General features: G+C 39.5%; 1 protein-coding gene across 6 annotated transcripts in view; it reads right to left on the bottom strand.

The window, feature by feature from the left end:
* KTN1 (kinectin 1) overlaps positions 1-24,840 on the bottom strand; it is a 115,736-nt gene that overhangs the window by 52,130 nt on the left and 38,766 nt on the right. For all 6 annotated transcript variants that reach the window (XM_075530935.1, XM_075530939.1, XM_075530938.1 and 3 more), the window contains exons 3-11: positions 24,443-24,580; positions 23,150-23,317; positions 22,151-22,281; positions 13,075-13,191; positions 11,578-11,718; positions 9,984-10,090; positions 9,124-9,256; positions 7,139-7,226; positions 379-545 (exon numbers count right to left, since the gene is read on the bottom strand). In XM_075530935.1, coding sequence (XP_075387050.1) covers positions 379-545; positions 7,139-7,226; positions 9,124-9,256; positions 9,984-10,090; positions 11,578-11,718; positions 13,075-13,191; positions 22,151-22,281; positions 23,150-23,317; positions 24,443-24,580 — 1,190 coding nt within the window. The remainder of the gene's footprint in view (positions 1-378; positions 546-7,138; positions 7,227-9,123; positions 9,257-9,983; positions 10,091-11,577; positions 11,719-13,074; positions 13,192-22,150; positions 22,282-23,149; positions 23,318-24,442; positions 24,581-24,840) is intronic.

Raw genomic sequence — 24,840 nt, forward strand, 5'->3', positions numbered from 1 at the left:
GAAGAATATGTTGTGCTATTCCTAATCTACCATATAAACTCGAGTATACGCCAAGTTTTTTCGGCACATTTTTTAGGCAGTTTTTGTGGCAAATATGGTGCCTAGGTTGATACTCAGGTAGGCTTATACTTGAGTATATTGAGGACCTCAAAGGGTCCGTGACTCTGGGTGACTACATCTTCAAACATACTGAACTGATTGCCAGGTTTTGAAAATTGCTTAAAAGTTAAGGTACAATTTCTCATCAACACTTCAGACATAAGATAAGGCAGACAGTTCTCTCTTGTCTATCTGCGCTCTCTCTCTCTCTCTCTCTCTCTCACACACACACACACACACACACACACACACAATTTATTTTAAGGCAAATTTAGATACCTGGATTTGCATTTGTAGAGATTCCTCTTTGTTCACCCTTTTCTGTTCTGATTCCATTAACTGCATTAGTCTTTGCTCCAGGTGTTGTTTGGACATCAACGTCTCTGTCAGCTTACTATGCAGGCTCTGTACTTCATTTTCTTTGGCCACAAATTTGCCCTGTAAATCTGTAAGCAACATTACATTTAAAAATGTCTCTCCTTCATTTGGCTACTCACGCTCATCTTTAGTATGGTTTCCTTTAGAAGACATTTCTGCTCCTGGTTACTTGCCCTGCTCATAGCGGCGACCAGAAAAAAAGCTTTGGGAGGTCAAAGAGTGCCTTTTCTCTTTAACTGTGTTCAAGGCCTGATGCTCAGAATACACTCAATGAAAGTAGTTTATCAGTGTGTTAAAGACTGCATTCTAATTTATTGAACAAATTCCTTATTTCATCTAGGGCATTTTAATAAGGTACATGGTAAATTCCTTATGAATTTAATGTACTCTCTTGCCCCACGAACACAGAAAGATGATGAAGAAATCTATCTGAAGAGTGGCAAGCATCCTGTTTTAAATGATGAAGTAAAACTTTTCTGCCTCTCTTCCTAGAATGGGAAACAAAAAGGAATCTTCACCATGACCAGGAAATAAATGTAACTCCATTTATGAAGAATATAAATACAGAAAGACAACTTGAGTAGGGGATCACTAATTCTGAGAAGCGGGATTGGAACATTTTCGAGAAGGCCCCAGAAACACAAGTCATCAGAGCTGGATTTAAATTCTCAAAGCCTTATCCTGTCCCAAAATACTTTTCATACATAGCACCCAACAAGACGAGCGGGGGAAAGTGTTAGTAACAAACATACACTCTCGTAGGACACAGTGAGGTACACACACCAAGAGAAAACACCTCTCCCCTACCCCACAAACAAGTCCAAATCAGAAGTAAATAAATATGTGTGTTTCAGGAACTGTAAATATTACTTTACTAAAGGAATTCTATTAACAGGCCAGCATTCAAGCAAAAGCTCTTTAAAAATTGAAGATGTAATGGTCACAGGTAAGATGACAACAAAGAATACAGTTTACCAACAAGACTAGAAGTTAAAGCAGTAAATTTAAGGCCTTCACAATTCTGTGAGCTTATTATATCCAAACTCTACATCCACTCACACTACCAATCACATATCGAAGTAACAAAAAGGTATTTTTAGGCATACAAAGATTCCAAAAAGATGCTCAAGACACGTCCCATGATGCTACTGAGACAGGCTCTACTAACTGAGGGTGGCGAAGGCAGCACGGTGACAGCAGTCGGGATTCAGAAAGAGAGAGAGGACAGTCTCAGAAGAAAGCAAGGAGTCCAGGAGAAAGTCAACACTGCACAGGGACAGGCCTTACCGAGGAAATCAGAATTTAGAGATGCAGTCAGAGATGTGAGCTTGGGAGACTGCAGGGAGGGAGGAAGAGGGCATTTAGCCACAGATAAAATAAGAAACTAACAATAAAACAAAAGCCCCTCCTCCTGGCCCGTGTCCCGTGCTGCCGTTCTTCCCGCCGTGGCTTCCACGGCCCGTCCCTGGCGAGGCCGCGTTCTCCTTAGGACTACAGACAGTAGAGGTAAGAACATAGTGCGCGGCACGGACCCCCACCTCTCGTTTAAGAACGCAAGCTCTTCCTGAGGATTCAGTCCGTTCAGGCCCCTCTCTGAGGTTAAACATGAGTTTAAAGTACTTTAAGGGTTTTTAGTCATCTTTTACCTTGCTGAAGCAAACCTCTAGAAAATTACTCTTTTGATAAATTTTTATAATAGGAAAAAAAAAAGACCCAGCAAATAAAAAATAAGGCAATAAGCAGCTTCGGGAAACACGCACACAAAAAAAGGTTGTCCAAGAAGAGAATTGCAGCTTTTAAAACAGAATGGGCTTCAAACGTTCATGGAACGATGAAATGAAAGACAATGGAATTTTCCCAAACTCTCTGAAGCTCCCTCACAGACTTAGCTCAGCACTGAGTAGCACAGTCATAATAGCACACCATTTGACTGTTGAAACCATGGACAAGTGCTCATGGTTCCGTGTCCTGAGACTAAGGGTCAGTTAGGAGCAATGTCATGGTAGTGTTAAATCTCTCACATTATGAACAAGTTACAGATATTTGAAGTGATTGATCAAAGGAGAGTAGTATAAACAAAGTGCTCATTTAGAAATATGAAAGGAAATACTAAAAATACTAAGATGGCTCAAAAGCACTGCCTCTGGTCAGAGTACAATGTAAGATTACTGTTTATTGTTACAAGTCTTTTAGCAAGATTTCTATTGTTGAATATTGACGAAACATAAAAGACTAACTTAAAAGGTAAACTAATGTACTTTAACATAAATCCCAATGTTAAATGACAAATGCACAGAAACAAGCCTTCAAGTACCTTGAGTGTATTTAATATTGAGACGGAGGTAAATCTTGAGGGGAAGAAAATCAAGGAGCCAGAGACAAAACACTGCGTGATGATGAATCAGTCCTTAGAACTCTTATTTTATTAGCTTGAAAGGGTTGCCAAGATTAAAAAACAGTAAGAAACTTCAAAAATGTGTGGAAAAATGAAATTAAAAGAGAATAGAAATTTGTGTAAATTACTAAAAGTGAAAATAATGATCCACTCTATAAACCTTCACCAAGGTTCAAAACAAAAACTTTTTTAAAAAGACTTTAATAATGATTTAATGTCAAAAACAATTCAGAGGAACTGGATTCAAAGGTGAAGAATCTTTAAGAATAGTTAGCTAATTCACTGCAGATATATTTTCCTTTTCATATCTGTACAAACAAGACCTAAACTAGTAACTCTGATAGAAAACTTAAAGAGTTTTCTCAATAATTATCAAATTTTTAAAATCAAGTGATTAAAAAAGAGTGGGATTTTTTTTCAATGAGCATTTTGAAGCCGACTTAACCATAGGACATCAGCTCCATTTTCACCAAGTAGCTCTATCAAAATCAGAATAGATGAGCACGACAAGCGAGCATTTATTAAGTAGGCAAACAATTTAGATGATAATGCCTTCACTGTTCTCCCCTTCAAATTAAAGAAAATGGATCATTTCTCAACAAAGAGAAATAAAATAAAGAGTTTATCAAAGAGGCAAAGGGAATAACTACAGAAAGGAAATTCTACTCTCATTATCTTGTTATTGGTGTCAGGTGCTATTTATTGAGTCAGTTCCGCCCCATAGCAACCCGATGTAAACGGAAGGCCCCAGTGCCCTGTTGTCCACCATCTTTCACAACTGTTCCTATGCTTGCACCCACTGTTGCAGGAACCTTGGCCATCCTTCTACTTAAGGACCCTACCTCTTTGTCACTGCCTTTCTACTTTACCAAACATAACTGTCCTCCTGGGACTGGCCTTTCCTGACAACATGTCCGAAGTATGTGAGCCTCAATCTCACCATTCTTGCATTTAAAGAGCATGCTGGCTGTATTTCTTCCAAGACAGATTTGTTTATCCTTTTGCGGTCCGTGGTATTTTCAATATTCTTCTCCAGCACCACCATTCAAACCAGTCAATTCTTTAGTTTTCCTTATTTGATGTAAAATATGCATGTGCAGATGAGGCAACTGAAAATACCGGTCAGGCACACCTTAAGTCCTCAAAGTAACATCCTTGCTTTTCAAAAGCCTAATGAGTTCTTGGGCAGCAGACTTCCCCACTGCAGTGTGCTGTCTGATCGCTTGACTGCTGTTCCATGAGCATTCATTGTGCATCCAAGATAAAATCCGTGACAACTTCAGTCTTTTCACCATTTAGCGTGAGGTTACCTTTCGGTACAGTTGTAAGGGGTTTGGTCGTCGTTAAATTGAGTTGTAATCTATACTGAAAGCTACAATCCTTCATCTTCATCACAAATGCTGCAAGTACCCCTTACTTTCAGCACGCAAGATTGTGTCATTTCATACTGCACGTTAATAAGGCTTCCCCCAAAACTTGATGCCACGTTCTTCTTCAGAGAATCCCACTTCTCTGATGGATTTGCTCAGCATACAGATTGAGGTAAGTGAGAGACCACCACCCTAAAGCACACCTTTCCTGATTTTAAATGATGCAGTATGACCTTGCTCTTTTGGAAAAACTGCCTCTGGATCCATGTACAAGTTCCCTGCGAGCACAATGAAGTGTCTGGAAGTCCCACTCTTCTCAAGGCTGTCCATAGCTTGTTATAATCCACTTAGTCAAATGCTTTGGCAAAGCATTAAACATAAATAAAACATGAGTAAGCATCGTGGTATTCTCTGCTGCCAGCTAAGATCCAGCTGACATCAGCAATGGCATTCCTTGTTCTACAACCTCTTCAGAATATGGCTTGAACCTCCGACAGCTCTCTATCAATGTACTGCTGCAACTATTGGATAAGCAGCAAAATTTTATTTGCATGGAATGTCAATGACACTGTTATATAATTTGAGCATTCTGCTGGGTCTTTCTTTGGAACTGATACAAATATGAATTTCTTGCAGTCAATTGGCCAAGTAGCTGTCTTCCAAATCACCTGGCATAGATGAGTGACTGCTTCCAGTGCTGCACCAGCTTGTTGAATCATTTCAATTAGTATTCCATCAATTCCTGGAGCCTTGATTTTGGATAATGCTTTCAAAACAGCTTGTACTGCTTCCTCCACTTCCATTCCATGTTGTACCTCTTGAAATGGTGGAGTGTCACCTAGCTCTTTTTGGTACAGTGACTCAGTGTGTTCTCTCCATCTTCTCTCAATGCTTCCTCCACCTTCAATATTTTGCCCATTTTCCAACTCACAATTTGGTTTTTTTCTTGCGTTCTTTCAGTTTAAGATTTGCAGACAGCGTTCTTCCTTTTTAGTTTTCTAGCTCTAGGGTTGTGTGTGTTTCATTATATTTGACTTTGTCTTCTTCAGCTGACCTGTAATTTTCTATTTAGGCTCTGACTTTATCATCCTTTCCATTTGCCTGAGGCACATTTAGGAACAAGTTTCGGAATCTCTGATGACATCCACATTGACATTTTTTTTCTCTTTCTTGTCCCTTTGACCTTTGGCTTTCTTCACAAGTGATGTTCTTGATGGTATTCTGTCATCACCGTTCAATGCGTCTAATCAGTTCTTGAGATGTTCTCAAAATTCAGGTGGGATGGACTCCAAGTCATATTTTGGCTCTTGTGGACTTGGCTTAATTTTCTTCAGCTTCATCTCGAACATCCATGAGTAATTGATAGTCTGAACCACAGTCAGTCCCTGGCTTGGTTTTACCTGCTGATACTGAGATTCTCAATGGTTTCTTCCCACAGATGTAGCCAATTTGATTTCCGTTTATACCATCTAGAGAAGTGGGTAAGTGTGTGTGCACGCGCGCACATGTGTGTGTGCGCGCGTGTGTGTAATCACTGTGTTGTTGAATAAAGGTATTTGATCAATTTCAGGTTGAAGACATTGGTAGAATTCTTCTATTTCTTCATCATTAGTTTTCCTGGTTGGTGCATAAATTTGAATAATAGTTGTTTTGATGGGATTTAATCAGAGGATAGATTTAATCCTGTCACTGACTAATTTTGAAATGTAGTTTTGACAACGAATGAAATGCCTGTTCCTCTTGTGTCATTCCCAGCATAGATCATATGATTTTCTGATTCAAACAGGTCGATATAAGTCCATTTTAGTTCACTGAACCTAGAATATTGATCTTATGTGTTCCATTTCATTTTTGACGACTTCCAATTTTCATAGATTTATACTTTGTATACTCTATTCAATTTTTGTAGCTTTTTCTTCTCAATTTGAGTTGAGTCCTTAACGGTAAATGAACACCCCAAAGGCTCATTCCCACAGGCTCACTCCAATCACATCACCATGGTCCACTCTACTTTGAGAAACCAGCTCTTCCTCAGTCACATTTCAAGTACCTTCTCGCCCAGGGGCCCATCCTCCAGCACTATCTCCAACAATGTTCGGCTTCCATTCAGTAGCCGTTCAGTATCTGACTGTTTCTATGCTATGCATTAAGATTTTCAGCAGTTACTTTCTCCAAAGTGGCCAGCAGATTCTTTCTTCGTAGCGTGCCCTTCTTAGTCCGGAAGCTCCGTTGAAATCTGTTCACTTTGTATGACCCCTGCTTGCATTTGAAATACCAGTGACACAGCTTCCAGCATCACAGCAACAAACAAGCCCCCCCAGTGTGACACACTGGTGGCATTACCCAATTAAGAATTATAACTTTGCCTGGAAGCTACAGCTTTGGTAAAGCTAGTAGAAAGCTTATTTTTAGAACTTTAGCTAATGTCAAAGAAATGTACTATCAAAGTATAAAAGCTATTTTTAATTTAGAGCTATTTTTACTGAGCTTTTAACAAAATGTGATTATATTTTCTTCATGATGTAGAAAGGAGGATATTTTACCCAAAATCAGATCCAAGCATACGTTGGAGCTATTGTGGGTGTGATTCCAGACCATTTCAGAAAAGCAAATATTACCATAGACTGAGCTGTCTGAATTCCTTTTTCCCCCCAATGTGCATGAAAGTTATGTTAGTGCTATCGTGGAGTCTATCTCAAGTGCATTATGAAAACCTCTGAAATATTGTGAAAGCCAAAATGTGACAGAGAAAGCTAGGAGGTGAGCACATGCTGTTGGGAAAATGGCACCCGCAGCCTTGCTGGAGGCTTGCCACCAACCCTCAATGTACATGCCGTCACGCAGTGGCTGAGGGGAGAAACAAAAGCAAGCACATCACGCCGAGGTGGGCCTGTACCTTGTTGTGCTGCCTCATGTTCTGCTGTTCTCTTCCTGATGTAGCTCTGGACGTCTTCCCACCTCCGCTCAGCTTCTTGTAGTTGAACCTTGACATTTAGAAAGTAAGGATGAGCAAAAACAAGAACAGAATTCAATCACCTTTTTTTTTTCAACGTGTCATCCTCTATCTTTACTGCTACATCATAAAAATGCTTGTTCTAACTAGACTACTCTTGCATTGTAATTAAGATTAGCACATGCACTCACTCTGAAAGCTGTGTTCTTATCAGTCACAGCCGCCCAACAGGATTTACTCACTCGCTCGCTCACTCACTCACTGCCATCTAGTCAATGCTGACTCTCTTGGGGGTTTTTCCAACATTGTAACTGTTTATGGGAATAGAAAGCCCAGTCTTTCTTCTGCAGAGCTGCTGGTGGTTTCCAACTGCCGACCATGCGGATCCCAGCCCGATGCATAACCACTACCCTAGCAGGGCCCCTATAGGATTACCTAATTGGAGATCATTTCAAAATCTCAATTTTGGTGCAGTTGGATCAAGACGGCTACTACTATATCTATCTCTATTTGATCTACTTAGCTATGACCCAACAACTGGATGATATCTTTATTGCTAATTCTCAGGGACCCAAAAACCAAACCTGGGAATCAAGTGGATTCCAATTTATAGTGACCTAAAAGTCAAAGTAGATCTGCTCCAGAGGGTTTTCAAGGAGATAAATCTCTCTCAAGAAATATCTTCAGTTTACAGCTAAATGCTTCAACCTGTGTCCCAAATTTATAAGGTTCATATACTTATAGCAGAGCACCTCCCTTGTGACTATCATCTTTAATGTCATATACCCATTTATCTACATCTATAGAGAACAGACTTCTTAACCCAGAAATGCAAACAGTAAACCCACCTGCAAGACTGAGCTTAGACAGAAGGACAAAGAGAACCAGGAAGACTTCAGAAGAACAAAGCCTCTCACCATTGTTCCCACTTTCAACTTTCTCACGGACCGGTTTCCCTCTACTAGCCTGGGCCTGCTATCAAGAGACAACGGCAGCTAGGGTCTACGTGGGAGGCTGCTGAACATTGTGAGGTTGCACTTAACTTACACAAATTGAACTGCATTTTCAGCCAACCTTCTCCCCAATGAAAAGAACAGGTGATTCTTCTAAGGATTCCACTGAATGTACCTAACAGTCTAAGGTGTATAGAAAGGAACAAGAGGAGGGAGGGGGGAAAGGGGAGGGAGGGGGAAAAAAAAGAGGACCTGATGCAAGGGGCTTAAGTGGAGAGCAAATGCTTTGAGAATGATTGGGGCAGGGAATGTATGGATGTGCTTTATACAATTGATGTATGTATATGTATGGATGGTGATAAGAGTTGTATGGGTCCCTAATAAAATGTAAAAAAAGAAAAGAGGAGAAAAAAATGATTAGGGCAGGGACTGTACAGATGTGCTTTATACAATTGATGTATGTATATGTATGAACTGTGATAAGAATTGTATGAGCCCCTAATAAATTGTTAAAATTTAAAAAAAAAAAAAAGAAAGGAACAAGAGAAAAGTGGCTACCTCCTCAGTCAGTCTGAGCATCAGCAGCTCATGGCTTTGTGACTCAAGGAAAAGAAACGTCAAAGAAACACAAGTTCAGTGGGCTCCCTGAGAAATTCTAGGTTATGAGCAAGAAATATAAATTTATACATGGCTTCTGTCTCACACATGTAGACCTTGATGCCTCCCATATAAAATTTTATTTATACATGTCAATCAGCCAATTTTATTTTTCTGTCTTCCAACACCTTAACTTCGAACTCAAGCCTATACACCATTGCTTCACCAGGGCCGGGGCAGCCCTGTGGCAGAACACTTGGACTACAGGTACCAATCAGCCTCAAGACATTTCTCAAGCCTACATACACACTTAGGTCACTGGGCTGAGTAGCATCATTATTCATAAAGCAACAGAGAGGGGGGGGGGGGAGAAATCACCTTCAGCTGAGTAACTGCTTGCTCTGCGTTCTTCTTTTGGCCTTCCTCTTGTTGTAGCTTTCCTGTTTTCTCAGTCAGCTCATTCACTAGCCTCGCATAATCCTGGCGGAGTTTATTCAGTTCAGCGGACTGCCTGAAAGCAGTAACTGGATTAAGAACCTTCTATTATTATAAATGCATATAGGCCAAAAACCAAACCTATTTTATATTCATTTTCATAGCTTCTAATTTCACTTAAAGCTAACTGAAAAGTAATACTAATAAATTACTGCAAATAATGAAGTTTGGTGACTGTAACGCCCACATAATTGGATTCTGATGACAATTACACAAATTCCAAAACCACAATGAAATACCAAGGGAAATGGAAGGTCACAGCTTTTGGGCATGGAAACACAGTGGCACCCTCAAGTTGGCCTGACAACCTTTGGAAAGCAAGCCGCTGGAGAGGTTCTTCCCTCTGTGCGTTTCTCAAAGTGTGGCTGCCGAGTCACTGACATCACATTGCAGGAATGTGTCTGAGCACACAGATCCCTGGGCTCCACCTCGGAGCTCCTGAATCATAACCTTCCCAGGGTCACAGGCAGGGCTGTTATCGCTAACGATCTGCCAGAACAAGATCGTAATCACACAGAGCATGTCCATTCAGTCACACACAGCTACAGGCTGTCTCGCTGGTGGCGCAAGCACTCCTTGTAGAGCAATTTAACTGCAGAGGCTCTTTAGGGAGGCAAGGGAATGTATTTTGAAAATTAACTCCATTTAGAAACAAGCGTCTAACCAATTGCTATTACCCACCATTTTGATGATTCAAGAAAATACTCTGCCATTTAAATGAAATAAAGCATTTGGAAACATACTTGCTTTCCAGTTGGTTTGTAGTATTGCTGACAGCATCTCTCAGTATACCATTTTCCTGCTTCAAACGAGCTCTCTCTTCCTCCATCTCCTCACGAAATTGCTGAAACTAAAATTATTTTATACAAATAAGACTTAGAAAACAATGATTGCCAAGACCATCTTAAAACAGAAATGCTATAATAATAAGAACACAAAAAATACCAGGTAAAGAAAATATGAACCATTCTTTGGCAATAAATAAAAACAAATCTTGAGAAACTAATTTTTAATGGTGATGAACGCAAAGAAAAGGTGCCATGTCACAGTGTGTAACATTATAAACCAACTTGGAAACAGACCTAGGCCAAGTTCATAAATAACTTCTTAATTAGTAATAACCATGATGCGATGTCTTTAAAAGAAACAAGTAAAAACAAGTCCTCCTCACTGGTCCAGACCTAACGAAAATCATGAGAGCGGGTGATAGATGGGAAAGACAGCCCGTCAGAACTGTGCCTTATGGGATGTTGAGAGCAGAAAGCACTAACAAAGACAGGTCACCTATGCCAAAGCCTTGGTAGTCATCTGCCACACTATCGCCCCTCTTCTGTCACCTAACGCACGCAATGCGTCACCACCATTGCCAATATCTGATTTCAGGCCCTTCGAGTCCCGAAAAGGCTTTCTCACGAGCCTTGTTCTATTCCCTACCCTCTGTCTGGGCAGTCATTACAAATACTAATATGAAGAGAGAAAAGCAGGGCAGAATATCCAGTTCTCATGGACTCAAGAGGCATGGAGAGTGCTTAAACCCCTGAAAACTTTTACCCAGAGCTAATCTTTTAAACTGTAAACAAAAAATATCCCCTGACATCTTCTTAAAAAACAAATAATAGCTGACCTAGCAAAAATAAAAGATGTGCTTTTAGCATTATGCTCTTTCAAACATTATCTATGTGAGATCAAACTGACACCCAAACTCACTGCCATTAACAAACTGCCAATTCACAGTGACCCTACAGGACAACATAAAACTGCCCCTGGGGTTTCTGAGGCTCTGTCAATCCTTACTGGAGTCGAAAGCCTCGTAGAAACCTTAGAACAGCAGTTCTCAACCTGTAGGGAGTGACCCCTTGGGGGGCAAATGGCCCTTTCACAGGGGTCGCCTGATTCATTACAGTAGCAAAATTATAGTTAAGAAGTAGCAACAAAAATAATGTTATGGTGGGGAGAAGGGGAGGTACCACAACATGAGGTACTGTATTAAAAGGTCGCGGCATTAGGAAGGTTGAAACCACTGCCTTAGAATGTTTAGGTTAATCAGGGAAGAACCATTCAGGAAAAGAAGGTAAAAATGGTTCCAGGATTCAAAGACTGTTACTGTTGCCACTGCAGTACACATGTGGCAACTGTTGAATTGGCATGTGTTTGGCTGTATGCATTCTCCTAGCTCCTCCCCACCTCGTCCTCTTCTAAGACAAACTGTTTACCACCCACTAAGAAGAGAGAGAGAACAAGGTGACCTGGTCACTATACCCTGGATGGCCCAACAGCTGGCCACGCACAGACCATGCAAATGCAAAGACTTCCCTTTGCTTTCAGAGGAGAACATACCTTCATCTGCATCTGCTGGGTCTCCTGATAACTGACATGCATTTTGTTTTGAAACACATTGTGCTCTTTTTCTAGTGTTCCAATCCGATCTTTCATCCTTGCTATAGCCACGTTGCTTCTCTCTTTCTCTGTCATCATTTCCTAGGAGAGTAAAGCCAAAAAGAAATGACTAGAAATCATAGTACTAAAAACAAGTTCAATAACTTCAGCAAATTAGTCCTGCATTCTGAAACAAGAAGTACTTGAAAATCAAAGGGACTTTAAAAAGTCATTCTTGGGAAACAGCAAGACAGTGTAAGACATGACAAAAGAATAATGATTTATAAATTATCAAGGGTTCATTAGGGAGGGGTAACGGGAAGGGAGGGAAAGAATGAGGAGCTCATACCAAGGGCTCAAGTAGAAAGAAAATGTTTTGAGAACGATGATGGCAACAAATGTACAAGTGTGCTCAACACAATGGATGGATGTATGGATTGTGATTAGAGCTGTGTGAGCCCCCAATAAAATGATTTTTTTTTTAAAGTCATTCTTCCAGACAGCCTGGTGGGTTGAACCACTGACCTCGCAGTTAGCAGTTGAACATTGCTTAACAGGGCCCCTTCAGCACATCCACCACACACAACTGCACTGAGGTTTCTACTACTAGGGAAGCAGGCTTGTTTATTTAGTAACTTTTGTCACAGAACTTTTCCTTATGATGCTATAGAGGATTTATATTCCAACAAGGCCATTCATTCTCACAGTGGCATCAAGCAGCACGATGAGGGGTTCATAAACACATTTTACTCTACTGAATCTAATCCCATAAAGGAGAAACAAGCACTTCCCAGGAGAATGACACCACATTTTCGACAGTTTCAATTCTGCTCTCTCATCCAGGTGATGTCTTTAAGTTCTTCTATACCTCTCATGCTAAAATGTCTGGACTTAATGCTTCTCATTAATTAAATATACATGTGACAAGAGCCTCAATAAACAAATCACTTATGTAAGGGCCTTGCATGTATCCTATACATTGAATTCAGATGATATTACAGCAAGTTCTGCCCTTCTAAAGAGGATAATTCTGCCAGACCCAACTAGAGCAGGCTCACAATGTCCAAATGCTTCTTCTATTCAGAGACTAACTCAAAAAACCAAACCCACTGAAACCCGAGATAGGGTGGGTTTCTGAGGCTTTAACTCTTTACGGGAGAAGAGAGCCTCATCTTTCTCCCTCTAAGTAACTGGTAGGGTTGACTCTTTGACCTTGTGGTTAGCAGTCTAATGTTTAACCAAAACTATAGGGATAGCTATCAGTGCTGTTATTTTTAAATTCATAACTCAAATGTCGAGTATAACTCCAGGAAAGACAGAAAAATACCTATATCAGAAAATAACTTTTTTGCTGGGAGTAAACGTGTTGCATAAACAAGTGAATCAGAAATTATGGGCAATCTCTAAAATGTTTCTTATATAGTCTTCTATATCCTTTGAACATAAGAATGTCTTCACCTGGGTTAACTGCTTGCACCGATCCTTGGTAACAGCAGCATCTTCCTTTGCAGCAACAAGGAGTTTCTCTTTTTCTTGAAGCTGATGGACGAGTGCAGTCAATTCTCCTTTACTAGACTACAATACACAAGTCAATAGAGAATTAATAACAACTCACGTGTGTCATGAAAATGAAGACTCTCTAAGTGTTTCTGAGTCAATGCAGAGTTCTCTGTTACATATAAAAACAGACCAACTGCCAAATACCGGTCAGTGAAATAATAATCAGAAACCACAATGATAGATCTACCCAGTGCTAATTTGTAAACATAACTCGCTTGAGACATCTTTCCAAAGAATTACAGAATAGTCGTATTAAACCCAAAAAAAAGGATCAAGAAAACTACTCTGAAACGAAAATAGAAATCTCCAATGAAACAGTCATCGGTGATCCCAACGCACACTATTCGGAAATAATGCCAAAAGCAGTGACGACCAAACACAAGTACTTAAAACAATGACACAATAAATGTGTACACCTATGGCTACAGAAATACCATGACACACAACTCTCCACAGTTAACAGAAGAACACAAAACCAACAATTCCCCACCGAACTCCAAGAACACGTGCAAAGACAAGAGGCGGGAAGTGCCCTGAAAGGCAGAGTGGAGAAACAGAAGAATGAGAAGCTCTCACAAACGTCGCCCCAACGAGAGGTGGTGAAAAAGGTGAGTGTGAGAGGGAAGTGCACAGGGCACTCACACACGCACAGGTTGTGCCAGACAAAATGTCCTACACATGTATTAGCGGACATGCTTACTACAGATCTAAACCTCTATGACTGTGGACACATTCGTTCAGTAATACACTTGTCTCTGTCTTCAAAGAGGGCTTTGAAAAAAAGAAAAAGGTCCATCGAAACAGTAGCTTCAGAAGGAATCTTCTGGCCCAATTAAATTCAAGGCAGAGAGGTCAGCTCACAAAGTTATAGTGACTGTTGTCTGATTTCCAAGGGGTAAACTTCATAGATTTTCTTGATGGACACAGGACAATCAAAGGAGCATATTGGAAAGAAGTTTTAAGAAAATGGAAACCTGTATTGAGGAGAAAAGAGTCAGAAAAATGGCACCACATTTTTTTTTTCAGGCACAATGTGGCAGGCACCTAATCTGGGGTCAATTTAAGAATTAAGACTGTAGGAGTGGAATCTAGGCTGCCAATCTGGAGATAGCCAATGAGACTTCTATGTGGGCATGGCCTTCTGAAAATTCAGTGTCTCTCTCTCTCTCTCTCTCTCTCTCTGCAAAGGAACACAATTTGAGTTCAAGGATGCCAAAACTGCCATTGTGACATGGCGTAAATCTAAGAGCACAGAGTTCTTCAAGGAAGAGCTAGCGAGATGGAAATACCACTTTCAGAAGTGCATAGGCCAAGGTGGAAGACATGTCAATAAACAACAGCTTTACATTTTGGCATTTTTTATTTAATTTATTTTTATTTAATGAAAGTTTGTAGCATTTTGTTGCAATACTTTTGAACTAACCTTCATAAGCCAAAAAGAAATAGTCTATAAACATACAAGAAGAGGAAAATGATGTGGAAACCATGACAAGTAAAAATCCATCAACATGAAAAAGTTGTCAAAACAGACAAAAGGTATGAGTATAAACACCAACATGGTTTCTAAAAATCTAATCTCTGGAAAGCAAGAGCAAAAAGCAGACACACAAGAGAGACCTCAGAGAAGAAATGATATAAGAGCACAGAATGCGGTGAAATATTAGCTGGCAAAACCCAAAGTAGAAAAGTTAATACCATTCTAGAAATATAACCCAATGTGAAACAGCAAAAAGTTAAGGCTGAGTGAAGGTCACAGAAACCAAGGTTGATAAAAGTACAAAGAGATAAAGATAAAACCGCTTTGTGTATTTGTTTGTTTTGTAGAGAACTGAAATCCCAAAGATAGAGACTGACAAAGGAAATCCAACATAGGTTTCACTATGACCCCTAAGAGAAGTAACATGTTATCTATTACGTAAGAACTCACTGGTCATGCACTTGATCTAGACTACTCATAGCAACCGAGGAGGACAGGGTTCTGTGGGTTTCCCAGCCTCTAACTCAGGCATCCTCAAACTGTGGCCTGCGGGCCACATGCGGCCCGCCAGGTGTTTTTGCCCCGTTTGTTTTTAACTTCAAAATAAGATATGTGCAGTGTGCATAGCAATTTGTTCTTAAGTCTTTTTAAAATTATAGTCAGGCCCTCCAATGGGTCTGAGGTCAGACAGTGATCTGGCCCCGTTTAAAAAGTTTGAGGACCCCTGCTCTAACACTTTCTGGGAGTAGAAAAGCGCATCTTTCTCCCAGAGTGGCTGGTGGTTTTGAACTGCTGACCTTTTAATGCAACCCAATTCATAACCACCTCACCACCAGAAATTAAACTTGATTTGATCTAATAATGAAGACACATGTTATATTCAAAGGAAAATTTGCCGAGTATTGACTATAGCACAGTTTACTGAATTTCATAGAAACTGAATCCCATCATATTTGTACAGTAGGGTAAACACTGGCTAAACCCAATAAATAATAAGCATCAGATTGATTACCCAAAATATGTTTTTACTTGAGAGCACAGTTTGAAAAAATACATGAAAGAGAATAATATTCAGGCTGTGCACAGGTTATACCCAGCAATACGAATGTAAAACATAACAAAGCAGTGTCATCAACAAAATGCTTAAGACAATGAAGCATTATACCCCACCACAAAAATCCTTAAAGTACAGAGTGACAATGGAACATTTCCACTTGCCAAGAATTTAGGTCTTCATCGATCCTTCTTGAAAACACCTCAGCCAATCAAGAAATAAATACATCAGATACAGCAAAAGAACTGGCACTGAGATTTGAACCTATTAAACTGCAGAACTATGACTAAATTAAGATAGGTTTGACATACCACAACTATATGATAGATGAAAAATGCTGTATTTAATAAAAATGGAAAGGGGAAGGATGTTGAAAAGTGTAACATAAAGCTTAAAGAAAATCATATCATTGAGGCAGAGTTCACTTAAAAGCCAACAGTGAAAAACAGTCAAATGTTAGTATTTTCTTTTTAGCTGCAGTACAGAGAATGACTTCTATGGCCCTCTTAGTACAGTCTTTCTAACTGCCACCAAATGACCGGGTGGGACCATACAAGGAGACAGGATGGTTTGCTAATTGAGTACAGTAAGGAGCAAGGTATCATGGTGGGGGTGGACCTGCTCCAATCAAGTGACTAGCATAAGGTGACCAGATGTCCCAATTTTTAACAATTTGTCCTGTGTCCCGCGGCATTATTTTAAAAGTTCCAATTTTTGGAAAGAATGCACGAATAAGCTAGGGAGGGACGGGAGAACAGGAAGGGAATATACATAATATATAACGCCACTCAAACAGCTGCTGATTTGTTGCCCGTAGATGTGGAAAATACTGTGATTAAAATACATTCTTATTTCTATATGTACACTGTGCGCGTTGAAATGCTTAAAGAATTTTGTGAAACTGCAGAAGTCAAATATCAGAAAATACTTGGATACAGTGAAACGCGCTGGTTAGCTCTTTTGCCAGCTGTCAAAAGAATTTTGAAACTATACAATCCTTTGAAATCCTACTTTCTATCACAGGATAAATGTCCTAAAATTTTAGAAGAAGTTTTTAGAAAAAGAATCTTCAAAAATTTGGCTAGAGTTGTACACAATCAAACAGCTCTTTTTCAAAATGCTGTAAAACTTAGTGAAGGTGACAAAATTTCGGTAATCGATGTAGCAAATGAAGTTAATAATTTAAAATTTCAGTGTCAGGAGCGATTAGAAAATAATTTTCTTCCGTTAACTATTCGTAATAGTATAAGCCAGCTAGAACAAGGTGCAATAAATCGTGCAGATATCATGAATCACGTTAAAAGTTCTTTAGTAACTGCACAGATTATTTAGAAGAGTGGACGGTACATTATAATGATACTCAACATATTCACTTGGTTACATTGAAACAAGAACTTAGTTGGAATGATGTGCAAAAATCATTCGATCATATTACTCAAAATTTCCCATAATAGTAATATTTCTGAAAATGATCTTTTTAATGAGGAATCATTAGTAAAAATATATATTGATAAGGAAAAGGTTAAATCTTGGGCATCCGCAAAAATCACAATAGAGAACAAATGGTTAGAAATATTTCATCATTTTGAAACACACCATGTTCCATACAATAATGCACTGAAAATTGTGGAATGCACGCAGTCCTTACCAGGAACTAATGGTGCAACTAAACGTGTTTTTTCTATGGTAAATCAAGTGTGGACATCAGAAAAATCACAATTAAGTGTTGAGACTTTGAAAGCCATTTTGTGTGAAATATAATTTAACAAAATCTTGTGAAAAATTTCATGACCTTTTAAATGACAGAAATCCACTAAAAAAATTCAAATGAGAAATATGCCAAAGAATAAAATACTATACATAATTTTCATGTATATTTGTAAATTATACTTACGTTGAAAATTTTAAAATATATTACTTTTGTGTTCTATGAAAATTTTTGTTGCTCCATATAGACCAAATTTTTAATCAAGAACACACACACACACACACACACACATCAATGGTGTCCTGCTTTACCAATATTAAAATTTGGTCACCTTAGTACAGCATGCTATCAAGTAGACTGGTCAGCTTTGCCACCCCACCAGGCTTTTAAAAGAATTCCAAAACAAAGCCTAGCAAGACAAAGCGACAAAAGAGAACACAACGATGACAACAAAAAAGAAAATCAATGTCCCAGAAAAGAATAAATTAATTTTTAAAAAGAAAAAAATTTTAATTTCAAAAATAAAGAAAAACCTGAAAATAGATCAAAGTCTGATTTTTGACCTCTATACCTGACTGTGTAACCACGACGTGTCGAAGGAATCAGGTATCCAGCATCAAAGAACAAAAAATCATATCATTTTAAATGAGGGTGAGTGCAGAGTGGAGACCCAAAGCTCATCTGTAGGCAACTGGACAGCCCTTACAAAAGGGTCACAGGGAGGAGACCAGCCAGTCAGGATGCAAGGTAGCAGTGATTATACACAACTTTCCTCTAGTTCCTAAATGCTTCCTCCTCTCCCATTATCATCATCTCAATTCTACCTTACAAATCTGGCTAGACCAGAGGATGCACACTGGTACAGATAGGAACTGGAAACGCAGGGAATCCAGGGCAGATGATCCCTTCAAGACCAGTGGTGTGAGTGGCGATACTAGGAGGGTAGAGGGAAGGTGGGTTGGAAAGGAGGAACTGATTACAAGGATCTACATGTGACCACCTCCCAGGGGGACAGAAAAGTGGGTCAAGGGAGACATCAGACAGTGTAAGATATGACAAAAATTTTTTTAATTTTAAAAAGGTATGACAAAATAATAATAATTTACAAATTATCAAGGGTTCATGAGGGAGGGGGACCGAAGGAGGGGAAAAATGAGGAGCTGATATCAAGGGCTCACGTGGAAAGCAAATGTTTTGAGAATGATGGTGGCAACAAATGTACACATGTGCTTGACACAATGCATATATATGTATGGATTGTGATAAGAATTGTACGAGCCCCCAATAAAATGATTAAAACAAAACAAAACAGAGTTCCAGTCCCAGATCCCAGGAGATAGGTACGGAGCATGTCCTTTGGACCTAGGACCCCTCCACCAGGAACGTCCTAGACATAGGAGTCAGATATTTGTAATACTAAAGACAGTGAAAGGTGGCAAGTAGCAGAAACAGCAGCAGAGAAATGGCAACAGCAGAACCAAAGACCAGCAGAGTGGCTACCAGCACATGGAACATTCTGGCAGGAGGCTTGCTGGTGGGGTACCACCCTGCCTCAGGCAGGCACTCATCACCTGGGCAGGGCAGTAGCTGGCCCAGAATTGTAGCCTGTTGCTTCCTTCATAAACCCTGTATTCATGACTATGTTCTAAGGTGTGTGACCCCTGCAACATATTATCACACCCATCAGAGCAGGAGGGTGTGCCCTGTGAGGGACAGATGGTCTAAAACTTGGTGAGACAAATAGGATCCACGTCTGACCTTCACCACAGAGCCAGCAGTCTGCTGGTGCTGATCCTTCTTCCTTCCCCACCACCACCTTTTGTGAAGCTAGAGGCAGTCAGACACCCTCCCCAACAAGTCATTTCCAGGCTCCCCATTTCAGAGATACAGGAGAGGGAGAACCAGGGCACTGTGAGGTTAAGTAACTTATCTGTGGCTACACAGCTCCAAATGATAGAGCTCAAGATTTAAATCCAGGAGATCTGGCTTCCAGCAGCTCAGGATCTTAACCTGCACTCCACAAAGCAGAACGTGGGTGCCTTCTGGCTAAAACACCAAGGTGAGAACACCTGTGTGCCCACACACAGACACAGGTGTAACATCTCTCTAACTTTTCAATTTGTGCTAGCTTTTCCTATTTTCTTTCCCATGTAAGGTAATCACAATTCATATGCTGTGACTTCTCAAAAGTCTGTCGCTGCTGCCTTCCCCTCCTCTATCCCAGAACCTGCTATCATCTGGACGCATGTAATTCCACGCTGCTGCACCGAGCACTCTCCACTCCTCTTCAGTGTCCTTTGTAACAACGTGCCTGTCCTTCACATGCCCACATGTCTCTGGGCTCCCCCGTGAGCGTCCTCATCACTCCTGCCATCCTCCCTGGCCTACCATCTATTGACCATATGTATTAGCGAACTATTGCCAAAAAACATATACATTGTATCCTTTCTTCAATTCCAGAGAAACATATATCCAAATGTGAAGTTACTGTTTCCACATAAAACAGCTTCCTTTTTTTTTTTAAACAATGTCCCCCAATTCTTTCTTCCCCCAGGAAGTGTTCGCAAATTCCATCCCCACCACAATCTATTCAGTTAGTCCGCAGCATCCACAAGTAGACTAGTCACCAAGTCATCAACTCCTCTGCCTGTCCTTAGCCTATGCTGGTCAGTGCCACTCCATTTAGTTCCTGCCCATCTCTGAACTGGTCTTACCAGGTGTGAGGAATTATTTGCATCTGAGACCTGGCACTCTATTAAAAAGGATGACCAAGACGCAGTCTGTAGGCAGGTAAAGGGGGAAAATAAAACTTCTCAAGTCTTTCCAGGGTGCAGGGCACTGGCTGAGGGCCTAGTCTCTGCAGTTGAGAACAGCCTGACCAGAAGAGTAATCAACAAACATTTTTTAACCCAGAGCCAAATGGCTCAAGGGAAGGATTTTGTTTTGTTTTAATGAAAACAATTTCAAAACATGTACTCTGTTTCAAACCACATCCTCAACTTGCTCCTTAGCCTGTCTAAAATACAGGGGAGCAAGATTTACCACGCAGGCTCTACAGCATGAAGCCATCTCGCCGTACACTGACTGCGCTTTGTCCTTCACAAGCATGACACTTTAGCAATGATTTCTATTTGTAACAGCAACTGACTATGAGCAGCTCAGGGCTTTTACCTGCTGGGTACTTCTCCCAACCCCTAAGAACAATTAAGAACCCTTTTTAAATAGACACTCACCCACAGACAATAAATAAATCAAAGGAAAAATTTATCAACAAAGAAGTTCCTGGCAAGAGAATAATTTGACAATTCATCCAAAGTCACTTACTCCACTGACTACCCTTCTAACGCACTGTTTCCTCACAGTGATTGCTTGCACCACATAGACTGTGAAACAGGCATACGACATTGTGAACTGCCAGGTAAAATACACTGTCACTGCACACCTGGAAGTAAAAACAAGCTTATTAAGCAAGCACATGCATGCCTGATATGGCAGCTATCAAGGTCATACTAATAGACAAGATGTCTTCATATAACCTTCTACTTGAAGCTTATAGTGTGTGAGAAAAATAGACATTAGAATTAGACACGTGTTTCTGTTTGAGATAATGATAAATGTGGTTTTTTTTTAAGTACAGCTAATCTCTGAGAAAAATTTTAAATTGGGCATTCAGGTTAGTCCTATAGGAGAGAATGATATTTAAGCTGAGACTTGCAGGGGAAGAGTTTGGAGGGCAAAGGGAGGTTCGAAGAAGAGTTCAGGCAGAACAGCCAACTTTCATACTGGAAGAACAAAAGATCTAGTCCAGGTAGACTGTATTGAGGAACGACCTGAAAAGAGGCTGCAGACAGAGGCACAACACAGGCCTCTGAAGGCAATTAGATTATGTTCTAGGTGCAAAGTAAATGCAATGAAGGTTTTTTAAAGCAAGAGTAACATAACCTGATTTACTTATTAAAGGTCACCCTGCAGCTGTGTGGAAAAGTAGATTAGAGGGCCAAGAGGGGAAGGGGAAGCAGAAGCAGCAATTAGGAAACTTCAGCCAGAGCTGGAGTGAGAAGTGAAGATGCAACAAGGGAGATTTTTACCATAAGAACAAATGGAAAGCACTACAGGTTTAAACTCAGACCGCTGGGTCAGATAAGTCCAGAATCTGACATGGAATCTCAGATTCTGCATGAGTTATCTTATGTAAGCAATACTTGAAACCTGTTTGACACAGTGCACATATCAATAGGAAATCCATTCGGGGGAGGGGAGTGCTTTACACAAAATGTACTAAGCCATGTGAAAACAGCAATGATTCTCTCAGATCCAAATCATTTTAGGAGTGTCAGCATACAAACACCAGAAACAATAAAAAAGATTCCCCGGGACTTTGGTGCCAAGTTTATCGGATGGAAAAACAAATTCTTTATATGCTATTCCGAAGTCACCTGGCACTGGTTGCAATAAAATAAGGCCAAAGCAAGGTATAACTTCACTTAAGGCTTATTTCACTTAAGAAATTAACTTATTTCAAATTATCACAACTGAATCAACAGTCTTAAAAATATACATATTCATTAGTATGAACAAATTAAATCATTTCTGAAGACATTCCACAACATTTCGATGCAACTGCGTTCTGAGATGTGAAGGGTGGGAACAGATTACAATTCATGATTCAGGAAGCAATTTGGCAGACTCTTAATTACTGCCCCCAAATGGGCCTCAAAAGCGAAAGCCTATTTACCTTCTTGAAAGCATCCTGTATCACACCCGACTTCTCCTTTAGCAGGTCCACAACACAGAGGGCTTCATCTTCCGAAAACAGCATGGTCTTCAACAACAGGAGAAAATCTTTAAACTTCACTTCAGCATTTTCTTTAAAAAACAGAAAAAGAAAAAGGGGTTGATTTTTTACAGACACAGGTGATAATGTTAACAAAGGTAAGCAGCAAAGTTTCTGGCCGAAAGTCCATCACCAAGAGCAGACAAAGATTGACATGTTAGGCTAAATAACAATAGATGCTTCAGTCAAGTGGGAAAATTCTCCTCATCTCAAATGTACTGAGATTGTTATACTAAAATAAACAAACTGCATAATACTAAATGCCTTCACGCTAGCCATCAATTGTGTAAGTACTTAACATAAACTTTCTGTACTATGTTCACTAATATTCTCACTTAATTTTAGTAATCCTGAGATACACAAACCCAGTTCTACAAAAAGAAATTCAGATTTACAAAATGAGCTCTAAGACAATTATCAAAAGATCAATTATATACAAGCAAATTCTGACATTAAAAAAAAGCCTGTGCGTCCAACACCTCTCTCATGCGCCCCGTTCTTAACAGGGCTCTACGTTGAGTACCAACACACTTTTCCTAAGAGAAACTACCACCCATCAGGCTCTGAGCCCCAAAGGAGGGTAGAACTTTTACTGCTCCACCCACACTGGAACTTAAAAAGGCTACTGTGAATTAGCCCAGAAAGCTAATGGGAAACAGCTGTGGGGGAGAACAGAGGCCCAAATAGCTGTGGGAAGTGGACTAGGCCCATTTGAGAGCCCAGGTCTACGAAATTACAACGAAAGAAGCTGGACTCGAAGACTACCACTAATCCTTTCCCCAGAAGAATTACCAATATTCTACAATGCATTGTTTCCATAAGAAAAGTCAATCCCTTGAGATATCAAAAATGTTTTACAATCAATGTTTATACAATTGACAGTAACATTTGACACATTACCTTTGTCCGTTTCAGTCTTCAGTTTTTTAGCCCCCATTTTCTGGGTCCCTTCTACTTGGTCAGGCGTGATCAGATCAACAACCTCTCTCTTATCCACCAGAGGATTTGAATCAACATTATCCATCAAAGAAATATAAGTTGCATGAATGTGCGGATCATCTACCAGTACTGCAATTAATTTCAACAAAACTATAATTACTCAAGATTTTAAAAAACAATATTAGATAACATTAAAGTGCATTTAAATTTAATAATAAGTGAAGTTATTTTCACATCTCCAATGCAGGCTCAATTTGGCTTTAAATATTTATTTTATCATTGAGCAAGTGAAGTTAAGCAGTATCAGTGCAGAACTTTATTTTATAGTATATCATTGATTTTAAATAAATCATTTATTTAGCTTTAAGGATACTAATAGTATCTAAACCTCTTTTCTTATACATTTCTACTTAGTTCTCGTTTTTCTCCTGCTTTTCTTAAGAATCCATTCATACCTAATTACTGCTTAAGTAAAATGTAATTTTTATTTCTGTAGATAATTTACTGAATTCTTTTTGCAACTGGTAGTTTTTAATTGAGCCCCTTTAACTTGATAGCTACAGAATCACGCATGGTCCTTACAGATAATTCATTTCTAATAGTGATCCCTCTACATTGTACCACACTAGTCAACATTAAAGTTGGAGAAAAGAAGTGTCCTCACTTGGTTCCTTCTCTTAACAGCAACAACTCTACAAGATTAACTATTAACTGCAAAGTTTCTTGATTAGAGATAAACACTGACCTTTTAAAAAGTCTTTTTTTCCTTTTATTTAAAATCCATAATACATTGATCAAATCTCTTAACATCTACTAGGAAAATATTTTCCTCATTTGATTGTGTGCATGTCATTTTAACTCAAACAAATGATTTGGGGAATTAAGTTAATGTTGGAACTAGCTAATGTCCTCGAGTATAATCTTTAAGTGATTTTTGTCAATGAAGAATCTAGCTTTTGAAAAGTACAGATATTAAGGTAGTATTGTCCCTCAACAGAGTGCCTGGCTATTTATTCTTCACAGAACTATGACCGTTTAGAACTGTGTTGGTCCTTTTAAATTTTCAGATACACTTCATCAGAAGTCCACTACAAAACAACTAAAGAGACTCCAGGACGTGTCCTGGCATTGCAGTCTTAAATGATACACTACACTGGAACTAAAGAACATCCCGGGTCTCTCTGGCTTGTACCTTAGTGTGCTTTTCTAGAGTGATGTACAGTACTTATCAAATGCATTATCTACACATTTTACCAATATCGGTCTTTTGTTTCTTTGACGAAACTTTCTTCTTTCCTGGCCCACTTTCCTGTTTAGTGTCTTGGTGGAGGAGTAAGAATTCTTGCTTTTTGGAAGGTGCCACAGGCGTTTCCACCTTTTTATCCTGGTCATCTGTGTTAAAATAAACAATCATCATGTCACATGAACACATCAGAAAGAAATAAAAATTTTAATACATCATTTCCAATGTATCACCACTAAAATCTTAATATAATATACTGCTTCTTCACCAATAACATCATTCTGGCCATCCTACTGCACTATATCTGCTTTTTAACTTTATCAAACTTTTCTATGCTAAGCCCCTTTATTTCAGATCCCCCTTCCTCAACCACTCCCAACCATGCTCAGCCTGTACCAAGTATTTATCA

The sequence above is a fragment of the Tenrec ecaudatus genome, chromosome 14 (genome assembly GCF_050624435.1).
Source record: "Tenrec ecaudatus isolate mTenEca1 chromosome 14, mTenEca1.hap1, whole genome shotgun sequence".
In the NCBI taxonomy this organism is placed as follows: Eukaryota; Metazoa; Chordata; class Mammalia; order Afrosoricida; family Tenrecidae; genus Tenrec; species Tenrec ecaudatus.